Consider the following 17,792-nt stretch of genomic DNA (forward strand, 5'->3'; position numbering starts at 1 on the left):
ATTACGTTCAGCTTGCAGGACAGCCTTCTTCTCCCCTCCTCCTCCTCCTCCTCCTCCTCCTCCTCCTCCTCCTCTTCCTCCTCCTCCTCCTCCTCCTCCTCTTTCTCATCATCCTCCACATATTTCCTTTCCTCGTTTCTCTCCCTCTTCCTCTCCTTTGACTCATCCTCTATCTCGTTCTCCTCTTCCTTTCCATCTTCTTCCAGTTATCTTTATCCTTTCCTATTTTTTGTTTCTTTCTCTTTCTTCGTCTTTCTCTTACATGTTTTTCTTTCTTTCTCATTCTCTTTTTTTTTTATTGATCCTCTTCCAACTACATCCACATCTTTTCCTACTTTCTCACTACAACCACGTACTACTAATACTACTACTACTACTACTACTACTACTACTACTACTACTACTACTACTTGTTTTCCAATTTTTTGTTGCCCTTGGCCAGTCTTCCCTCTTACTACTACTACTACCACCACCACCACCACCACCACCACTACCCTTTCTTGCGTTTCCTTCCCCAGCGCCTCTTCTCCATGTCTACTTCCAAACAGTACAGCTGGCTCTAATCAAATAATGCCTGGAGCATCCGGGAGGCCTGACGCGGATCACTTCACACGAGCGCCTCTGATCCAAATTGGAGAGGAGTTATAAGCCATTTATGTCCAGGTGGTGGTAGCGAGGCAGCGATGAGGCGGGAAGGAAGAGGCGCATCAATACAGGCTTTTATTCATCACTCTCTCTCTCTCTCTCTCTCTCTCTCTCTCTCTCTCTCTCTCTCTCTCTCTCTTGTTATTCTTTTTCTTTTGTTTTTTTTTCTGTTTTGCTTCACATTCATTCTTTTTTTTTCTCTCTCTCTTATTACTTTCTCTTTTCTTATCGTTCTTGTCCTTACTTTTCTTTCTTTTCTACTTTTCCTTTTTTTTTTGTTACATTTTTTATTTTCATCTTTCTCTTCATTTTCTTTCTCTTATTCTTGTTCTGTTGTTGTTTTCTCTTTATTTTCTTATATTTTCTTTATTATTTTCATCTGTTTCTTCTTATTTTCTCCTTATTTTCTTACTATTGTTATTCTTTTCCTATCTCTTGTTTTTGTTTATCTTCCTTGTATTCACTTTACATTTTTCTCTTGTTTTCATCTTTATCTCTCCTTCTCCTTTATTTTATTTATATTCTTTGCCACGCTATCTCTCTCTCTCTCTCTCTCTCTCTCTCTCTCTCTCTCTCTCTCTCTCTCTCTCTCTCTCTCTCTCTCTCTCTCTCTCTCTCTCTCTCTCTCTCTCTCTCGTAATGAATATCTTTCCTTTTTGTAAGAATCAAAATTTTTCTTCATTCATTGTTTTGTTCTCTTATTGTCCTTCTTTCCATCTTTCAATTTTCTTACTTCTTGGCAATAATTCTATTTCATTTGCATATTCATTCACATTCATTATTCTTATCAGCTTTCCTCATTCCCAGGGTTGTTAACTTATACCATTCTTGTTTCTTATGTTTGCTCTTTTCTCTTTTTTTTTCAATTTGCTATTCTGAATGGAACTGATAAGATTTAAGATTTTATAGTAATTTGTGCTGTATACTTAATTTGTGGTTTCTTTTTAGTGTCTTGTGATTGTTTTTCGTTATGTTATGACATCGTATATGTTGCTATTCTAATCCTTTTACTACTAAACACCTTTCTTTCATAATAATTGACAACTTATGGGTGCCTCGCTAACGTAGAGACTTTCTTGTTGTATATCTGTGTTATATTCTTAAGGTGAATGTGTCATGTGATTTATTTTGTTAGGGATGTCATCTTTGGCATTACGATTTTACTTTTTTCCCTGCTAAACATTTTTTTTTTTTTTTTTTTCATAATAATCTGCAACTTTCTGTGACTCATTTATATACTATGGATTGTTTTAAAGTTGCGTTGCCTGGAATAAACAACACTAACCTGAGTATTTCTTTTTTCTTTCGTGTGCGTTCATGCAAACAATATTTCACAGCGGTCTTAATACCAGTAGCGGGGGACGGTGCCACTAAAAAAAGACTCGTTTTCATTTATATTTCGGTTACAATTCCAAAATGTTTCGTGCAGCTTCAGCTGTGTATCATCAAAATTGGGTTATATTTGAATGAATATTGTTATTCATTGTATTTCATGTAATTCACGATTGATATATTTTATTCATTATAGATATGACACTCACAGTACTTTAATGGCCAATATTAATTTTTCATGGAGTGTTTGGTGGCGGAGCGGCGCCGGTTTGTCTTCGTCAGACGCCTGCGTGGTGGCATCAAATATTCATTACTCATCTACTCTTGTTTACCTCAGCGCGGCGGAGAGGCCGTGAAGGCGAAATTACTTTGGGAAAGAAGCAACACTGATTAATTTTCCTTTTCTTCCGTCGCCGTCAATCTTCATATTTTGCCGCGCTGAGTTAGTTTTAAAATCATGGCACACTTCGATACCTTCAAATAAGTAAAATAGTATTCGTATTCATTCAAAAATATGACTTCGTAGCTTTTCTCAGGGTTTCTATCCGTCAGTTTTCGTCTCCCTTTCTCTGCCTCTGTGTATTTGTGTATCAATTTAGTTTGTCGCAGATACTGACACGTAATGGAGGATTCGCCAGGGATAAGGAGACAAAACGCAGCTCTCAGTACAACAATAGATGCATTAGTGTTCTGCTTCTTTCCTGCTATTTCTTTCTTCCTCCGAGTTCTTCTTTGTGCTTCTAACTATCCAGTGCAAAGAGAAGACAGAATGTAACACTAAATATGTTAAAGTGATGTAAAAGAGTGTGTTTCTTGTGTCACTTTAATTATTATCCCTAGTCTTTTTTACTGTAGCTTCAAATCAAGGGAAATCTGATCGTCAGGTACAGCTAGGCAAGTGTGGCGCTAAGTATGTGAAGCGGTGCATGGGTGTACGTGCCGCGTCATATTGTTTCTGTCATCCCGGGCCTTCCCTATTCACTCCTCAAACAAAACGATATTTCATCTTGTTGTACATGATAAAGAAGATAAACAACGACGCTAACTACGCGAAATTATACATCAATTTTTCCTTGTTGTTTTTGTAAATTATTTCTTTTATGGTGAACGTCTCAACTTCGTGTCATTTCAAGATTTCTTCTCTCCACGTATCACTGTCTTGTTCTTCAAAGTTTTTCTCCTGAACGTGTCACCTTCCTGCCATTATAAGGTTTCTGCCCTCCACGTTTCGCTTTCTTGTTATTCTCCAAAAGTTTTCTCTTGAGCGTATCGACTTGCTGTCATCTCAAGGTTTCTGTCCTCCATGTGTCACTTTTTTTGTTGTATTCCAAAAGCTTTTCTCTTGTACTTGTTATCTTGGTGTCATTCCACGGTTCTGTCTTCCACGTGACACCTTACTGTTACCAATCCAAGCTTGTGTCTTTTAACCCGTCAGACAACCAGTATCGCTTCCCCCAATACACGGAAAAGAAAACAAAACATGCTGCTACATACAGGAAGTGATGCATGAGTGTGTCTTATTCACTTCACTTGTCATCTTAACCCTTTCAGTACCATGACGTGTTTTTATATTGATTCTGGTTATTATTTGGTGATTTTATACAGCTTCAGAAACATATGTGGGGATTAAAATAGTGAAGAAGGGCCGTTAATCTTCTGGCATCCATATACCCTTCCTAATGTCAATAAAATGGTCTAATGGTATACAAATCTCAAGGTAAAAATGTGTCTCAGTATTGAAGAGGTCGATGCTCTCTTTCCTGGTTTTTCTCTCCCAGCTCATTGTATCAGTTAACATCTCCACATTTAATACGAGAAAGAGAAGATGAGACGCTTAGTACAGGAAATAATACGCAGTTTGTCTTCTGTTGCCAGCTAATTTAGAACAGTCATCCTCGGTCCTCATTTTACTTTAGACAAACAAGTGTCTCTTCTTTCAGTGCACGGAGGAGATAAGGAGTGACATTAAGTATATGAAATGATACACGAATCCGTCTCGTGGCAGTCAAGTTATTTAGAATTATCATCTGCATTCTTTCCGCTGTAGGTCAAGTACGTCTTTCCTCAGTACACGGAAGAGATAAGGCGTGACGTTAAGTACAGGAAATAATACACAAGGCTGCCCTGCTCCTGTCACTGTATATAATTGTCATCCCTTGTTCTTTTCTCTTTTAATATGTACGTGTCTCTCCTGTACGCGGAAGAGAGAAGACAAGAGGCTCAGGACAGGAAGGGATGCGAGAGTTCCCCTCATTCCAGCCACTTTGCATCTTATTACCGTCATTCTCCGCTTTCCTCTTTCCATTCCTTAAATCAATTGTTTCTTTACTCAATATGCGATGAGTTGAGAAACTGCGCGAGATTCAGTGGAGGAAGTGATGCATTTATCTCTCCCACACGTGTCACTATAATCATTTTCTTAGTTGTATTAGTCTTTGAATCAATTATTATCCTTTCACTCTTCATTCAGTATATGCAAATTGGTATAATGTAACGTCACCTTTAAGAAATTATACCTAAGTTTGAACTACACCTGTATCGCTTTCCCCAATACACGGAAAAAAAAAAACATGCTACTACGTACAGGAAATGCATGAGTCCCAGTCCACCTAGTCTTCTTTTCAATTTACACCAACGTGCCAACCAGCCAACCAACGCTCAGTATATAAGACTAAACGTGACACTAGATACAGAAAATAGGAAGTACGAGTAGGTCTGTCCCTTTCCAAGTCCACCTTTTCAATTCCAGGATAGGTAGACTCTTTGGCTCTTTTCCCTGATGGTGCGTACGGGCAAGAGAGGAAGAAACTTGAATTTGTCCAGCTTGTGTCGCCTTACTACTATCATGCCCTTAACTTTTTATTTTACGCGTAGCTCCTCTGTCGCTGGCGGCGTGTCGGAGGCGGGAAGAGGAAGGAGGTAGTGGAGTGCAGGCGGCAGTGTTCCTGCAGGAGACACGTGGCATTAAATTACCGACAGAGAGAGAGTTTGCCCGATTACTGAGACTGTTCCCGTTAAATTGCCTTCACTCACGCGTAAAGACGGGTCGGGTGCTGGCTGGCCCCTCCTGTGTACGTAAGAGAGAGAGAGAGAGAGAGAGAGAGAGAGAGAGAGAGAGAGAGAGACGGGGGGAGAGGAAGGGAGGAGAAGGAAGACCTACACAAAAATCATCCAAAAAAGCAAGAAAGTAAAAAAAAAAAAAAAGAAGTGAAAAACAAGAATTCCTTCACAAATAAATTGGCAACAAAGAAAGAGAGAGAGAGAGAGAGAGAGAGAGAGAGAGAGAGAGAGAGAGAGGAGTGTGGGTGGGCCGCGTATATCATCGTGAATGATTTGCTTTGGCGGGACATGAGCTGATCAGAGCCGCGCTGAGGTGAGAGATGGTTGTCGTCACGAGTGAGGCCAACACACACCATTCTTCTAGTGGGTCTAATGACATTTTCTTTCTCTGTCTCCAAAAAAATCATCCGCAATAATTTCTGTGATAATAAAGGGACACACACACACACACACACACACACACACACACACACACACACACACACACACACACACACACACACACACACACACACACACACACACACACACACACACACACACACACACACACACACACGAGATTTAGTCAATATCGATTTTTTTAATAATCATGTTCTTCGTGTTGTTTTTTTACAAGTTTTGATGTTTGACAGACACTGAACTCTTCTCATAATGGTTATTTTGCTGATGAAGACCATTTTCCAGGTTTCAGATTTCACAACTATTGCTTTATAAAGATCAAGATTAAGCTAAACCAAAAATAAAAATTCTAAACTGTATGAATTAGTGAGAAATGCAATTGAACAGGGAAACATGGATGGATAGAGAACCAAATAATTGAATATATAAAAATACAGAAGTGAAAATAATATGACATCTTTACATAAATTCGTAAGCATTGAGTAACGAACGTACCGGAAAACTATGGTAGAAAAAATGATCTAAATAATTATACATGCTTAAAGAAATGCCTTTTTTACGTACTCCACAGTGCACGTCCATATTAACTAACCTCATTAATACTGGAATGCATTTTTACCTTTAGATCTGTGTACGATTAGACCATTTTATTGACATTAGAAAGGGTCTATGGAGGTCAGAAGATTAATGACCACAGTCTTCACTATTTCAATCCCCCACATAAGTATCTGAAAATACTTAATACGCCATGATCGTATTATTTCCTAAACCCTCATCTATTTGACCATCACGAACCCTTAGACCCATTAATCCTTTTGTTACAACCACTAATTCTACGTCCTAAGTATCTGATATCCAGTGTAGCAGTTAATGAGTTGATTTACCTGCACCACGAGTCTGTACATCAGTGTCACGCCTCCCTTCCCTACCTCACCTGCCTCTCCGCCTCGCCCCTTCACTGCCAAGGGCCCCGATCGAAGTTGAAACACATGCGAGGCAGAAACTAGGGAGGGAGGTCAAGGATGATACACGAATCTGGAACACTGCCAGGAAAAGGAAGGGCAGGATGAACCCTTTCTCTCTCTCTCTCTCTCTCTCTCTCTCTCTCTCTCTCTCTCTCTCTCTCTCGTGAAGAAATTTTCATACTACTGCTCATGAAATGCAAAAGTTCGCTGCTCTGCTATTTTGTCTTATTGAATTTTCGTTCCATTCACTCGACGACCACATCAATAATTCCTTGTGACATTTGGGAGCTGTTGGCAAGGTTGAGAGAGAGAGAGAGAGAGAGAGAGAGAGAGAGAGAGAGAGAGAGAGAGAGAGCACGACAATAACTCATATATTTTTGCAAGGGAAAGGAAAAAAATATAATAGCGTGATTCCAGAAAAGAAAAATGAAGCGAACACGACATTGTACCATAAGCACGCACACGCACACGCACACGCACACACACACACACACACACACACACACACACACACACACACACACACACACACACACACACACACACACACTGGTAATTCTTCTTTTTCCAGTGTCGAGCGACTGTTGGAAGTGATAAAGTGCAAACGCCAAAGATAAAGAGGGTTTTTGATGTTAATGGATGAGGCTTATTCCGTTCAAGACAGGCAATGGTGGTGGTGGTGGTGGTGGTGGTGGTGGTGATGGAGAGGGTAATGACGGCAGTTTGCAGTGATGGTGAGGGATGGTTAGAGATTATGTGAGTAATGAATGTAATCAGGTTTGTGTGAGGGTGATTTCGTGTTCGTGGTGATCGTGACGATGACTGGTAGTGATGGTGATGGTGGTGGTGAAGATGGTGGTGAATGACCTTGTTTCTGTATTGTATTTTGTGTGTATTGGCATTGGTGATGATAACAGTGGCGATAAATGGTCCTTAGTGGTGAACAAGGTGGTGACTTCTGAATTATTTATTCGTGTAATATAATGATATCGAACCCTTACCCACAGACATATTAGAACAGAACACACTACAGCTACCATTCAAAACTGTATCCATTCATCAATAAACAAAGTAGATAGGAAAGGTTTTTGTGAATTTACTACCATACACTTAATAGTTTAGTTTACTCGGTATAGTTGATCATAGATAACCTTGCAAGGATCAACATGTATGCTTCTGGGTTTGCCTTCCTTTGTTTTCCTTCGCGATCTTTTGAAACGGATGAGAGAGAAGGTGGGCGGCACTTGAGTCTTCACCATGGACGTGGATTGGAACCGGGAGCTAGGGATTTGTAGATAGACACAGTAAACCCTTAGGCAAAGAGGCACAGGGGAGGAACAAACGCTGTGCACTGGAGTTTTCTTTGCCTCTATTGCCACCAGACGTCAGAGGAACCGACAGTGGAGGCACCGCGAGGATTTCCTGTAAGCCTCGCCTCTGAGGAGTTAAACAACTTTATCCTGCCCAAGAACCTACAATATGGTTACCTGGCACACGAGGCAAGCACAGTCTCTCTCTCTCTCTCTCTCTCTCTCTCTCTCTCTCTCTCTCTCTCTCTCTCTCTCTCTCTCTCTCTCTCTCTCTCTCTCTCTCTCTCTCTCTCTCTCTCTCTCTCTCTCTCTCTCTCTCTCTCTCTCTCTCTCAATTAAGCTTCTTTTTCCTTCATTTCCTCAACTTTTCTTTCGTACAATTATTTATCTGAATTCTTGCGTTTTGCTTAATTAAGGCAGTAAATTGTGTTAGCTTTTCTTAGGCAGTCAATTAATTTTTCTTTCCTTTTTATCAACAAGCGAAGCCTTCGATACTGTAAAAACAGAACACGAAACCTAAAAAATCAACTCGTGAACTTTTATGAATGGTTTGCACTAAGAATAGGTGAAGGAATGTTAATGTGATGATGAAAAGAGCACCGTGGAACAAGCCAGACACTGAGTTTTCCAAGTACTGTTTTTTTACGAGGTACCCCTGAAATGTAGTACTAGAGGAAAAGAGAATGGATAGAGCACCAGTAATGGGTATGCCTTCATGAATGGGATATTACAGGGGAGCAATAAAGGTGGGAGGCTTTTGAAAATTTTATTGGTGAGGGAACATAATACCCACATCTGAACAAAGGTTTCCCGTTCATCCCGCTCTTGTCGCTATATATATACTGGAAGCTGCACATTTGTTTGAATCCCATCTCTTTGCTGTCACCATATATAGCAGTAGCTGGAGGTGGGTTTGTCTTCTATCCTACCACTGTCACCATTTATCCTCAAAGCTTCACTGGGGTTTGTCATGCACCCAACCACTGTCACCGTTTATGCATGAGGCTGTACTTGGGCATGTCTTCCATCCCGACACTGTCAAAATTTACCTTCGAAGCTTCTATCCTACCGTCATCTCTCTTATTGTTGTACCGCTGTCACTATACATGTTGGAAACTCCATTTACGTTTGTCATTCATCCCACCGCTGTCACCATTTATGCGAACAGCCGCACGTTTGTTTGCCTTGTATCTCATAGCTGTTAACTTTTATGCCTGAAGCTGTACGTGGCTTTATCATGTCTCTCACCACTGCAACCATTCAAGCTGGGAGCCGCCACACACATAGGAAAGGCGATAAATCCTGGCTTTGTTTCAATGGCTCTATTATTGGAGGGACAGGAAGGGCATCGAAAAAAAGTTGGTCACCGCTGAACCGACGGCCAGTTACGGTGAAATGGGTTGGAGGAGGAATGATGTCACGTGCTTCCTTTGTGTCCTGTGTAAGGAGTCTTGAAAGGAAAAATGTGTGTCCTTGTAGTTGCTCTCTCTCTCTCTCTCTCTCTCTCTCTCTCTCTCTCTCTCTCTCTCTCTCTCTCTCTCTCTCTCTCTCTCTCTCTCTCTCTCTCTCTCTCTCTCTCTCTCTCTCTCTCTCTCTCTCTCTCTCTCTCTCTCTCTCTCTCTCTCTCTCTCTCTCTCTCTCTCTCTCTGATACAAGTGGCCATTCCTCATTTTCTTTCATTTGTTACTGTTCCTTGCCGCATCATTTTTCTCTCGGCCACTTTGATCCTTTTATTTTTCCTCATTCTCTTCCCGTTGCAGTCGACTAATTTTTCTCTCCTTTCTTCCTTCCATTCTTTTCCTCATCGATAGTGAATGCATTTATTTCTTTCATCCTCTGCATATTTTACGTGCCTTGCCTCGGTTCTCTCACTTTTCTTCCCTTATGATGCTGTCAGTTCCATTATTTCCCCGCCTTTCTTTCGTTTTCTCTTTTTCATTCTTGCTTCATATCAAGTTTATTTCATTTTCGTACATCTTGTAGTACTGAAAAGAGAGAGAGAGAGAGAGAGAGAGAGAGAGAGAGAGAGAGAGAGAGAGAGAGAGAGAGAGAGAGAGAAGACTATAAGGAGAGACAAACAGACAGACATAGAAAGACAAACAGACAGAGAAACCCACCAATTGATGAAAAAAATAACAGCTAAAAATCAAAGTCAAAGGCAGATAGACAAAGAGAGACAAGGAAACAATAAGAACAACAAGGCAAAGTGAGAACAGACAAACATACCGAAAAAAAGAAAACACAAACAAACAGCAATATACACGTCTGGAAACAAAAATATGGAGAAAAAAAAATTGAGTACATGAGAGAGAGAGAGAGAGAGAATTCAGTGGGGAAGGGAAAGAGGGGAAAGCTAAGGGCAAGTTCATTAATATTAGAGAACTTTAGGACAATCGTAGAGGGGACGGCAATGGAGACGAGGGAAGAAAGACAACAGAGTGTATATCCACGTACGTATCCCGGCAAATCCTCTCATAATTACGTTGTTTTCCCTCGTGGCCTCCGTGAACTAAGCTGAGTGACTTTTCTTTTGTGTTCTCATATATCTCGTTTCTTGGAATGTTGCTTTTGTCTTTGCCTTCCTCTCTCGCTTTCTTTCGTGTTTTTACTTCTTTGTTTTTGTGTGTGTGCTTTTATTAATGTTTGTTCTCCTCTGTTGTTTCGTTCTGTGTTTCCTGTTTGTGTTTTTCCCACCCGTTCGTTGTCTGTCTTGTCCTGGTGTCTTTTCTTTTATATTTCCTTCTCTCATTCATTTTCTTCTCTTCCTTTTACACCTTTTCATTTATCTTCCTTTCTTTCTTTTCGTTTCATCTTTTTTCTCCTGCTACTTACTACCACTATTCTTTTGTCACTTCATTTGCTGTCTCTCGTGCACTTTCTCTCTCTCTCTCTCTCTCTCTCTCTCTCTCTCTCTCTCTCTCTCTCTCTCTCTCTCTCTCTCTCTCTCTCTCTCTCTCTCTCTCTCTCTCTCTCTCTCTCTCTCTCTCTCTCTCTCTCTCTCTCTCTCTCTCTCTCTCTCTCTCTCTCTCTCTCTCTCTCTCTCTCTCTCTCAATCCCACACATACAGTAAGTAGATCCTTTCACTTAATACAAATAGCAAAAAGGCTGTAGAAAAAACCCTATACGGTTGAAAGAAGGACCATCAGACACCACTCCACCAAGAGACACTCCGAGGCTTGCAGTAGTGTTCAGTATAGAGTCTGAAGTCATTCCACAAATCTCACTTGAAGGAGCATAAGTTGTAGCAGGGCAGAAAGGGAGGGAGGGAAGCAGATTATTCCTGTCGACACTGAGAGCAAAGCGGATAAGAGAGAGAAAGAAACGTGTTCATTCTTGCGTTGAAGGAAGAGAGAGAGAGAGAGAGACATGGAATTGCAAGTGGGCGAGCAAGTGGTGGTGGTGTGTAGTTCTGCGAGGAACGCTGTCTGTTTATGTATTTATGGACTGTGCTTCATGCGTATGTAATATTTGTATAAGCTGGACATCCCCCGCATGTTAGCATTTATGTTTGTAGAAAAGACATGAAAGGTCAAGTGTGTGTGTGTGTGTGTGTGTGTGTGTGTGTGTGTGTGTGTGTGTGTGTGTGTGTGTGTGTGTGTGTGTGTGTGTGTGTGTGTGTGTGTGTGTGTGTACTTGCGTGACACAGCTATGGGTACAAAGCTGCAAGAACGTCCACAATTTGTCTTTAAGGTGTTTTTTCCTCCTCTCCCTGCAGGTGATGTGAGTGATGACGGGAAGAAAGGTTCCTCTCCCTCGCACCGCTTCTCCCAGGCCCGTCAGAGCTCTACTTCCTCTCCTACTGGTGGTGTTTTGCTGCTCCGCCCCTGTCCGTCCTGCCTCCTCGGTGGGGAGGCAGGGAGCTGTGGGCGATGTAGGGCAGTCGGGAAGCCGGGGCGTGCTGAGTAGCGTGTGGCGGCACGGCGGGGGTTCCTATGTTCTGAATGCCGATGACTTACCCAATACCGAAGGAGACGGTGAAGTGGTCAGGGCAAGGACTTGGGATCTGAATGATGGAGATTACAGTGAATCACGAAGCGTAGCATTACAAAGGAGGAGGCATCTGTATCACGGAGAATACCCAGTGACCAGAAAAAGTGTGCATCGATCTCACGAGTCCTTGGATGCTGACAAACGCTCATCGGAAAATAGCAAACGGTCCTCTTCGTCCTTCTTTGTCTCCTCAGAATGGAGGCAACCCACAAGTTCCTCAGGACGCAAGGGGCCGAGGGATATCCGTCCAGGAAATTGGGCTCAGGAAGACGGAGAGTTTGAGCGGGTATCGAGCGGGGATGAGAGCAGCAAGAGAAAAGCGTCTCTGTCACAACACAAGTCCTCCATTATGAGAGGAAGAGGGGAGTGGCGGCGGGCGGCGAGGGGAGGCGAATTGCTTTCCCGGCGGGGGCGGGAAGTGTTGGCAGACAACAGCCAGGCCGACTTCCAGGCAGACAAGAATCTCGCACGCTTCACCTCCCACGGGAACGAGAACCCCAGTCACTCCAGCACGCCCCTTGGGGAACGACTGGCAGCCCTCGGCACAGACGGGGCACCACACCTGGATCATTTCGGCGTGCCGGTGGACAGCGAAGGATACATTCCCCCAAGCATAGACCCTGCAGCCTACCCTCTCCGGGAGCACCAGTGGCACTCCGGCACCGGCACCATGCCACTCGAGGCGCCGCACTCTGGTTTCTCGGACTACAGGGAGAGTTTGCAGCCGGGACTTGTGGACCAGACCCCTTACGACCTGGAGGAGGTGCTGGCGAGGGAGGAGGCAGCGCTGGCGGCCAACACACTCATGGTGCACCAACCTCCGCTCGAGTGAGTGTTCCGCGAGTGTTGCTGCAGGGAGGGAGAGAGAGAGAGAGGGGAGATGATCTGACTCTCTCTCTCTCTCTCTCTCTCTCTCTCTCTCTCTCTCTCTCTCTCTCTCTCTCTCTCTCTCTCTCTCTCTCTCTCTCTCTCTCTCTCTCTCTCTCTCTCTCTCTCTCTCTCTCTCTCTCTCTCTCTCTCTCTCTCTCTCTCTCTCTCTCTCTCTCTGGAAATACAAAATTTTCATCTAATTTAGTCCATGCATAGTCATGAAGTAATTTCTTATATTATGAGAGCCTGGTTTTTGTGTTTTTCTATTTCATTTTTTTTCAAGTGAGTTGCGACGCATTCGAGTAACAAGGGACGCAACACATGCCTGACATTTTATTCATCTCTGTGCCTCTCTTTCTTTACTCTCGCTCCAGTGGCTTCGTAAGTTATTTCCTTTCCTCTCTTAAAACCTTTCCGTTCTGTGACTTCATGAATTCCTCTGCAGACTTCACGACGCGACACATCCACAACCAGAATTTATTATTGGGCGAACTTGCAGACACCCACACACACACACACACACACACACACACACACACACACACACACACACACACACACACACACACACACACACACACACACACACACACACACACACACACACACACACACACACACGGTAGCTCAGTGGTTAGAGCGCTGGCTTCACAAGCCAGAGGACCGGGGTTCGATTCCCCGGCCGGGTGGAGATATTTGGGTGTGTCTCCTTTCACGTGTAGCCCCTGTTCACCTAGCAGTAAGTAGGTACGGGATGTAAATCGAGGAGTTGTGACCTTGTTGTCCCGGTATGTGATGTGTGCCTGGTCTCAGGCCTATCCGAAGATCGGAAATAATGAGCTCTGAGCTCGTTCCGTAGGGTAACGTCTGGCTGTCTCGTCAGAGACTGTAGCAGATCAAACAGTGAAACACACACACACACACACACACGACCCTTTCATAAGTCACCATTCCTTTTAGACCACATCCCTCCTTCCTACTTTCCTAATCCCATGCATCCAAAATAGAAAGTAAAATCAGAAAGAAAAAAGCATATCCTTCATAGACACCACGACTCCACGACACCACGACCCAATGAGACGCCCCATCAAAGGCATAACATTACGACTGCGAGCTTTCCCATCACCACTACTTCACTTCTCTTCTTTCCGATCCGGCAACACCAAAGACGCGCTCAAGGCTGCTGGAATTAGAACTCTGGAACTCACGCCTCTCCTGCCGCTTATGTACCTCGCCTCTCACAGGTTCCCATGTCCCTGCTTCTCTTAAGGGATGAGATACTGTGTGCTCTTAAGCCTCTAACGTAAACATAAGCCTCTAGACCCTCCAAGCCTCCAGGTGCAAGCCCTACTGGTGCTATGGGCTCAAGTTGTTAAGTCCCTCCATGTGCAGTTAAGACGTATACATGTCTGTGGAAATGTATAGTAAATTAGGAAAATGGATTGCAGAAGCGTGTACACAATGTAAGAATTAAGTAAAATATCTACACAGAAATATTATAGTGGACTATAGATTAGATGTAATTCTATAAACGTCAAAAAATTTACGTAAAGCTATGAAAAATATATAAATTCAGTAGAAAATTGTGAAAAAATATACGGATTTAACTAAGACTACAAAAATTTAGACCTTCTTCTTTATCCATAGTTGAAATCATCGGTTATAGTCAAATGTATCAGCCAAACTCGTTCTTTGATAAATAAGATCAATAAAAACCACCAAGATAATAATTTCTTGTACCAACACTTATGAAAATTCAATCGAAATATTACTGTCTGGTGTAGCAATACTTAAAGATATCATACTTAAATCGTAGCCTCTTATCTCTCTCTTCCGGAAATGAATAGACGAGATCCAAAGCACTGTTATAATCGTCAAAACTCTACGTACAATGGCAACCACTTTTCATTCTCGTGTTTTTACCCTTGAAATATCTTGATTCGGTTATTCACTAGGGAGTAAAAATAGCGCAGAGCCACAAATTAGATTCCCTCCCGAAGAATTTTAGGCGTGAAGGGAATTACTAGATTAAATTTGCTTCGGTCCTTCGGAAATTCAGTTTACTATTATACGCATCAAAACTCTTGTGCAATTATTCACTCGTTCTGTCCTTCTTAAACACACACACACACACACACACACACACACACACACACACACTTTAGGTGCAGGTTTATCCCTTCATCTCCTGAATAGCTCCTTCTCTTCCCTTCCTTCTTGTCTTTCTTTTCCTTCCCTTCTCTTCCTTTCCTTCCCTCATTTTTCCTTCCTTTCGTTTTCATTCCATCCCTTCTCTTCCCTTCCCTTCTCTTCCCTTCACTTCCCTCCCTTTCCATTCCCGTCTCTTCCCTCCCTTGCCTTCAATTTTCTTTCCTTTCCTTTACTTTCCTTCCCTTCTCTCTTCCTTTCTCTTCTTTTCCCTTCACTTCCCTTCCCTTCCATCCCTTCCCATCCCTTTCTCTTCCCTCCCTTTCCCTTTTCTTCTCTTCCCTCCTTTCGTTCTCTTCTCATCCCCTCCCTTTTCTTTCCTTCTTTCCCCTTCCCTTTCCTTCCCGTCTCTTCCATTTACTTGCCTTCCATTTCCTTCCGTTCTCTTTTTTTTTCCTTCCCTTCTCTCTTCTCGTCCCCTTTTTCTCTTCCTTTTCCCTTCCCTTCTCTTTTCTCCCCTTCACTCTTGATTCTTACTCTCCTGAATTAGAGGACACTTTGGTGGTCTGAGGAGTTCACCATTTCAGCTGCTCACCATCAGCCCTCACCATATTTTCATCACCATACTTTCACCATTACACGACACCTATCATATCATCACCACCATACTATCACTATATATTCAGTTATTGTTTCGTCACCATTCATGCAACACCATACGTTTCAACACACCTTCACTATCTTTTCATGAACGTGCTCACCATAACGTCACCACCACCATCACAATCATATCACCATCACACCATCAAACCCCCTCACCAGCACATAATCACCAGCTACCACGACTGTTTTCTAAGGTCACGGAGATGATTAACAGCGTTTTAAATAATGTTTTTCCTGTTATTTAAGTAGAAATCCTGGTAATCTGTCACTAGAGCTATTAAAAACACTTAAAAATCGTATAACTTCAACGAGAGCCCCTTGAAAGCAGTCGAGATGTGATGTAGAAGGTTCTTTGATAATGTTCATATATACACTCTACATTTCCTTACTTTTATGAGTCTCTAAGGGGCTCTCACTTGTCTCCTTGCTCTTTCCACAGTGACCCAGGCTGTGGCTGCTGGGAAACTGACACTGAAAAATCGTACTGGGAGTGTAGCTGCTGGAACTGTGACCTCAATCAAGTCCCTACCAACTTCTCCAGTCCTGTCAGCATAATGTAAGTACTCAGCATGTCAGTGTTTCAGTATCTTCTCTCTCTTTTGATATTTTCCTTTATATGTTTTCTTTTTTTCTTTTTTTTTTTTTTTTTTTGTCTCGTAATGCTGTTTTTGTCTTAGTTTTTAAAGGTAAGTGGTGTGAAAATTGTTGTATTTGCTCCTGTTTTATCATACACAAGATTTGCTATTCGCTCTCATTCATGATACATCCACTTTACTCATAGAATCTCTCGTCCCTTTCTCTTCAAAAATCCGGAACTCTCTGTTTCTGTTTATTTTTCGTATCAAGACGCATTCGTAACCAAAATAAAAGCTCTCAGTCGTCATGCAACCTTCTTTCATCATTTTCATCTTTATTTTAGTCAGACAAAAATTATTCACATTGTTTTAGCGTGCAGTTCTTCCTTACCGTCATCTACACACAAAAAAATATACAGCACTAATCCATAACACAACAGTCTTAGAACATCTTAGCTTTTTTAGAGGGAAACGCCATATAAAAGTCAAAATCATATATTGTACGTAAAAAATTGGGGGAAAAAAGGATCCGTGAGTCATGCTTCAGTTGGTTTCCTTGCCCTAAGCAGCACAGCATCAGGTCGACTCAAAGGGAACGAGTATCTGTGAGGGAAAAGGGAGACGTGGTGGCCTGGGGCAAGACATCAACTTGAGGAAGATGGAGAGAGAGGGAGAGAGAGAAAGGCAGGAAGAGAGGGTAAAAATGAAGTATAGAAACAGACAGACAGACAGACAGAAAGAGACAGAGATAAAGAGAGGGACAGGGAAAGGGGAAAATAACAAGGAATTAAGAAATGAAAGAGAAAAGTAGGGAAGAAGGAAGAGAAAAACAGCCAGACAGACGGATAGACAGAGAAAGAAAAGGAAAAATGACAAAAACGAAAGAGAAAGAGAAATTGGAACAAACAAGGAAGGAAATAGAGGAAGGAGAGAGGAAACTATGCATGGAAAGAGAGACAGAGTAAAAAAAGGAAAGAGAGTAGCGAAAAAGTAAGGAAGAAGGGAGAGAGAATGGTATACTGTATGCATGGAAGACTACCTCCTGTTGTTGAGCCGTGACTACGAGACTGAACGAGTGACAGAGGGCGAGAGAGACACGAGGCAAGGAAGGGCATGACAAGGTACCGGTGTAGCTTTGAGAATAACACACTATGGAAGGTACGGGAGGCTGGGAGGTGGCCTGATGGTATTCCCCGCCATGCTCTCTCAAGTTATAACCCGGAGGCAGTTATGTAAATGACTCCCACAAGGTGCCGAGAGCAGTAACGCAGGTGGTGTGACGGGGTATTGGGAGGCTCTAGTTGTGTGGGAGGCCAGTTCAAGAGAGAGAGAGAGAGAGAGAGAGAGAGAGAGAGAGAGAGAGAGAGAGAGAGAGAGAGAGAGAGAGAGAGAGAGAGAGAGAGAGAGAGAGAGAGATTGACGCTCTCCCTCACTCACTCATTCACTGGTTTGCAGACAGATAGACTGAGTGAATGAATGACTGTTTGACTGGCTAACTGACTAACTGACTTACTGAACTGACTTACTGACTTAACTGACCGTGTGTGTATGTGAGAGAGAGAGAGAGAGAGAGAGAGAGAGAGAGAGAGAGAGTCAGCTTTGAAGTCAAGATCAAGGAAATAACAGCAGGTCCTTGTTCATTACCACTTTACCTTACACCTTCCTGGTTTAATTTCAATAATAATCATTTAGTCAGAGAAATAAGTAATTAATTCAACATAATTCACGAACCACTGGCTGTTCACTTTTTGTCGTACGCGGAAACGGAAGCATTGCATTTATTTCACGTATCAACAAAACACAAAGAGAGACTAAATGGGAACTACTGGAAA

The 17,792-nt window shown here is 42.5% G+C and overlaps 1 protein-coding gene across 1 annotated transcript in view; it reads left to right on the top strand.

Moving 5' to 3' along the window:
- The window catches only part of LOC123508584, a 183,184-nt gene that overhangs the window by 96,517 nt on the left and 68,875 nt on the right, over positions 1-17,792 (top strand). Inside the window, 2 exon segments of the mRNA XM_045262355.1 lie at positions 11,430-12,532; positions 15,825-15,941. Coding sequence (XP_045118290.1) covers positions 11,442-12,532; positions 15,825-15,941 — 1,208 coding nt within the window. The 5' untranslated portion in view covers positions 11,430-11,441.

The sequence above is a fragment of the Portunus trituberculatus genome, chromosome 25, assembly GCF_017591435.1.
Source record: "Portunus trituberculatus isolate SZX2019 chromosome 25, ASM1759143v1, whole genome shotgun sequence".
In the NCBI taxonomy this organism is placed as follows: domain Eukaryota; kingdom Metazoa; phylum Arthropoda; class Malacostraca; order Decapoda; family Portunidae; genus Portunus; species Portunus trituberculatus.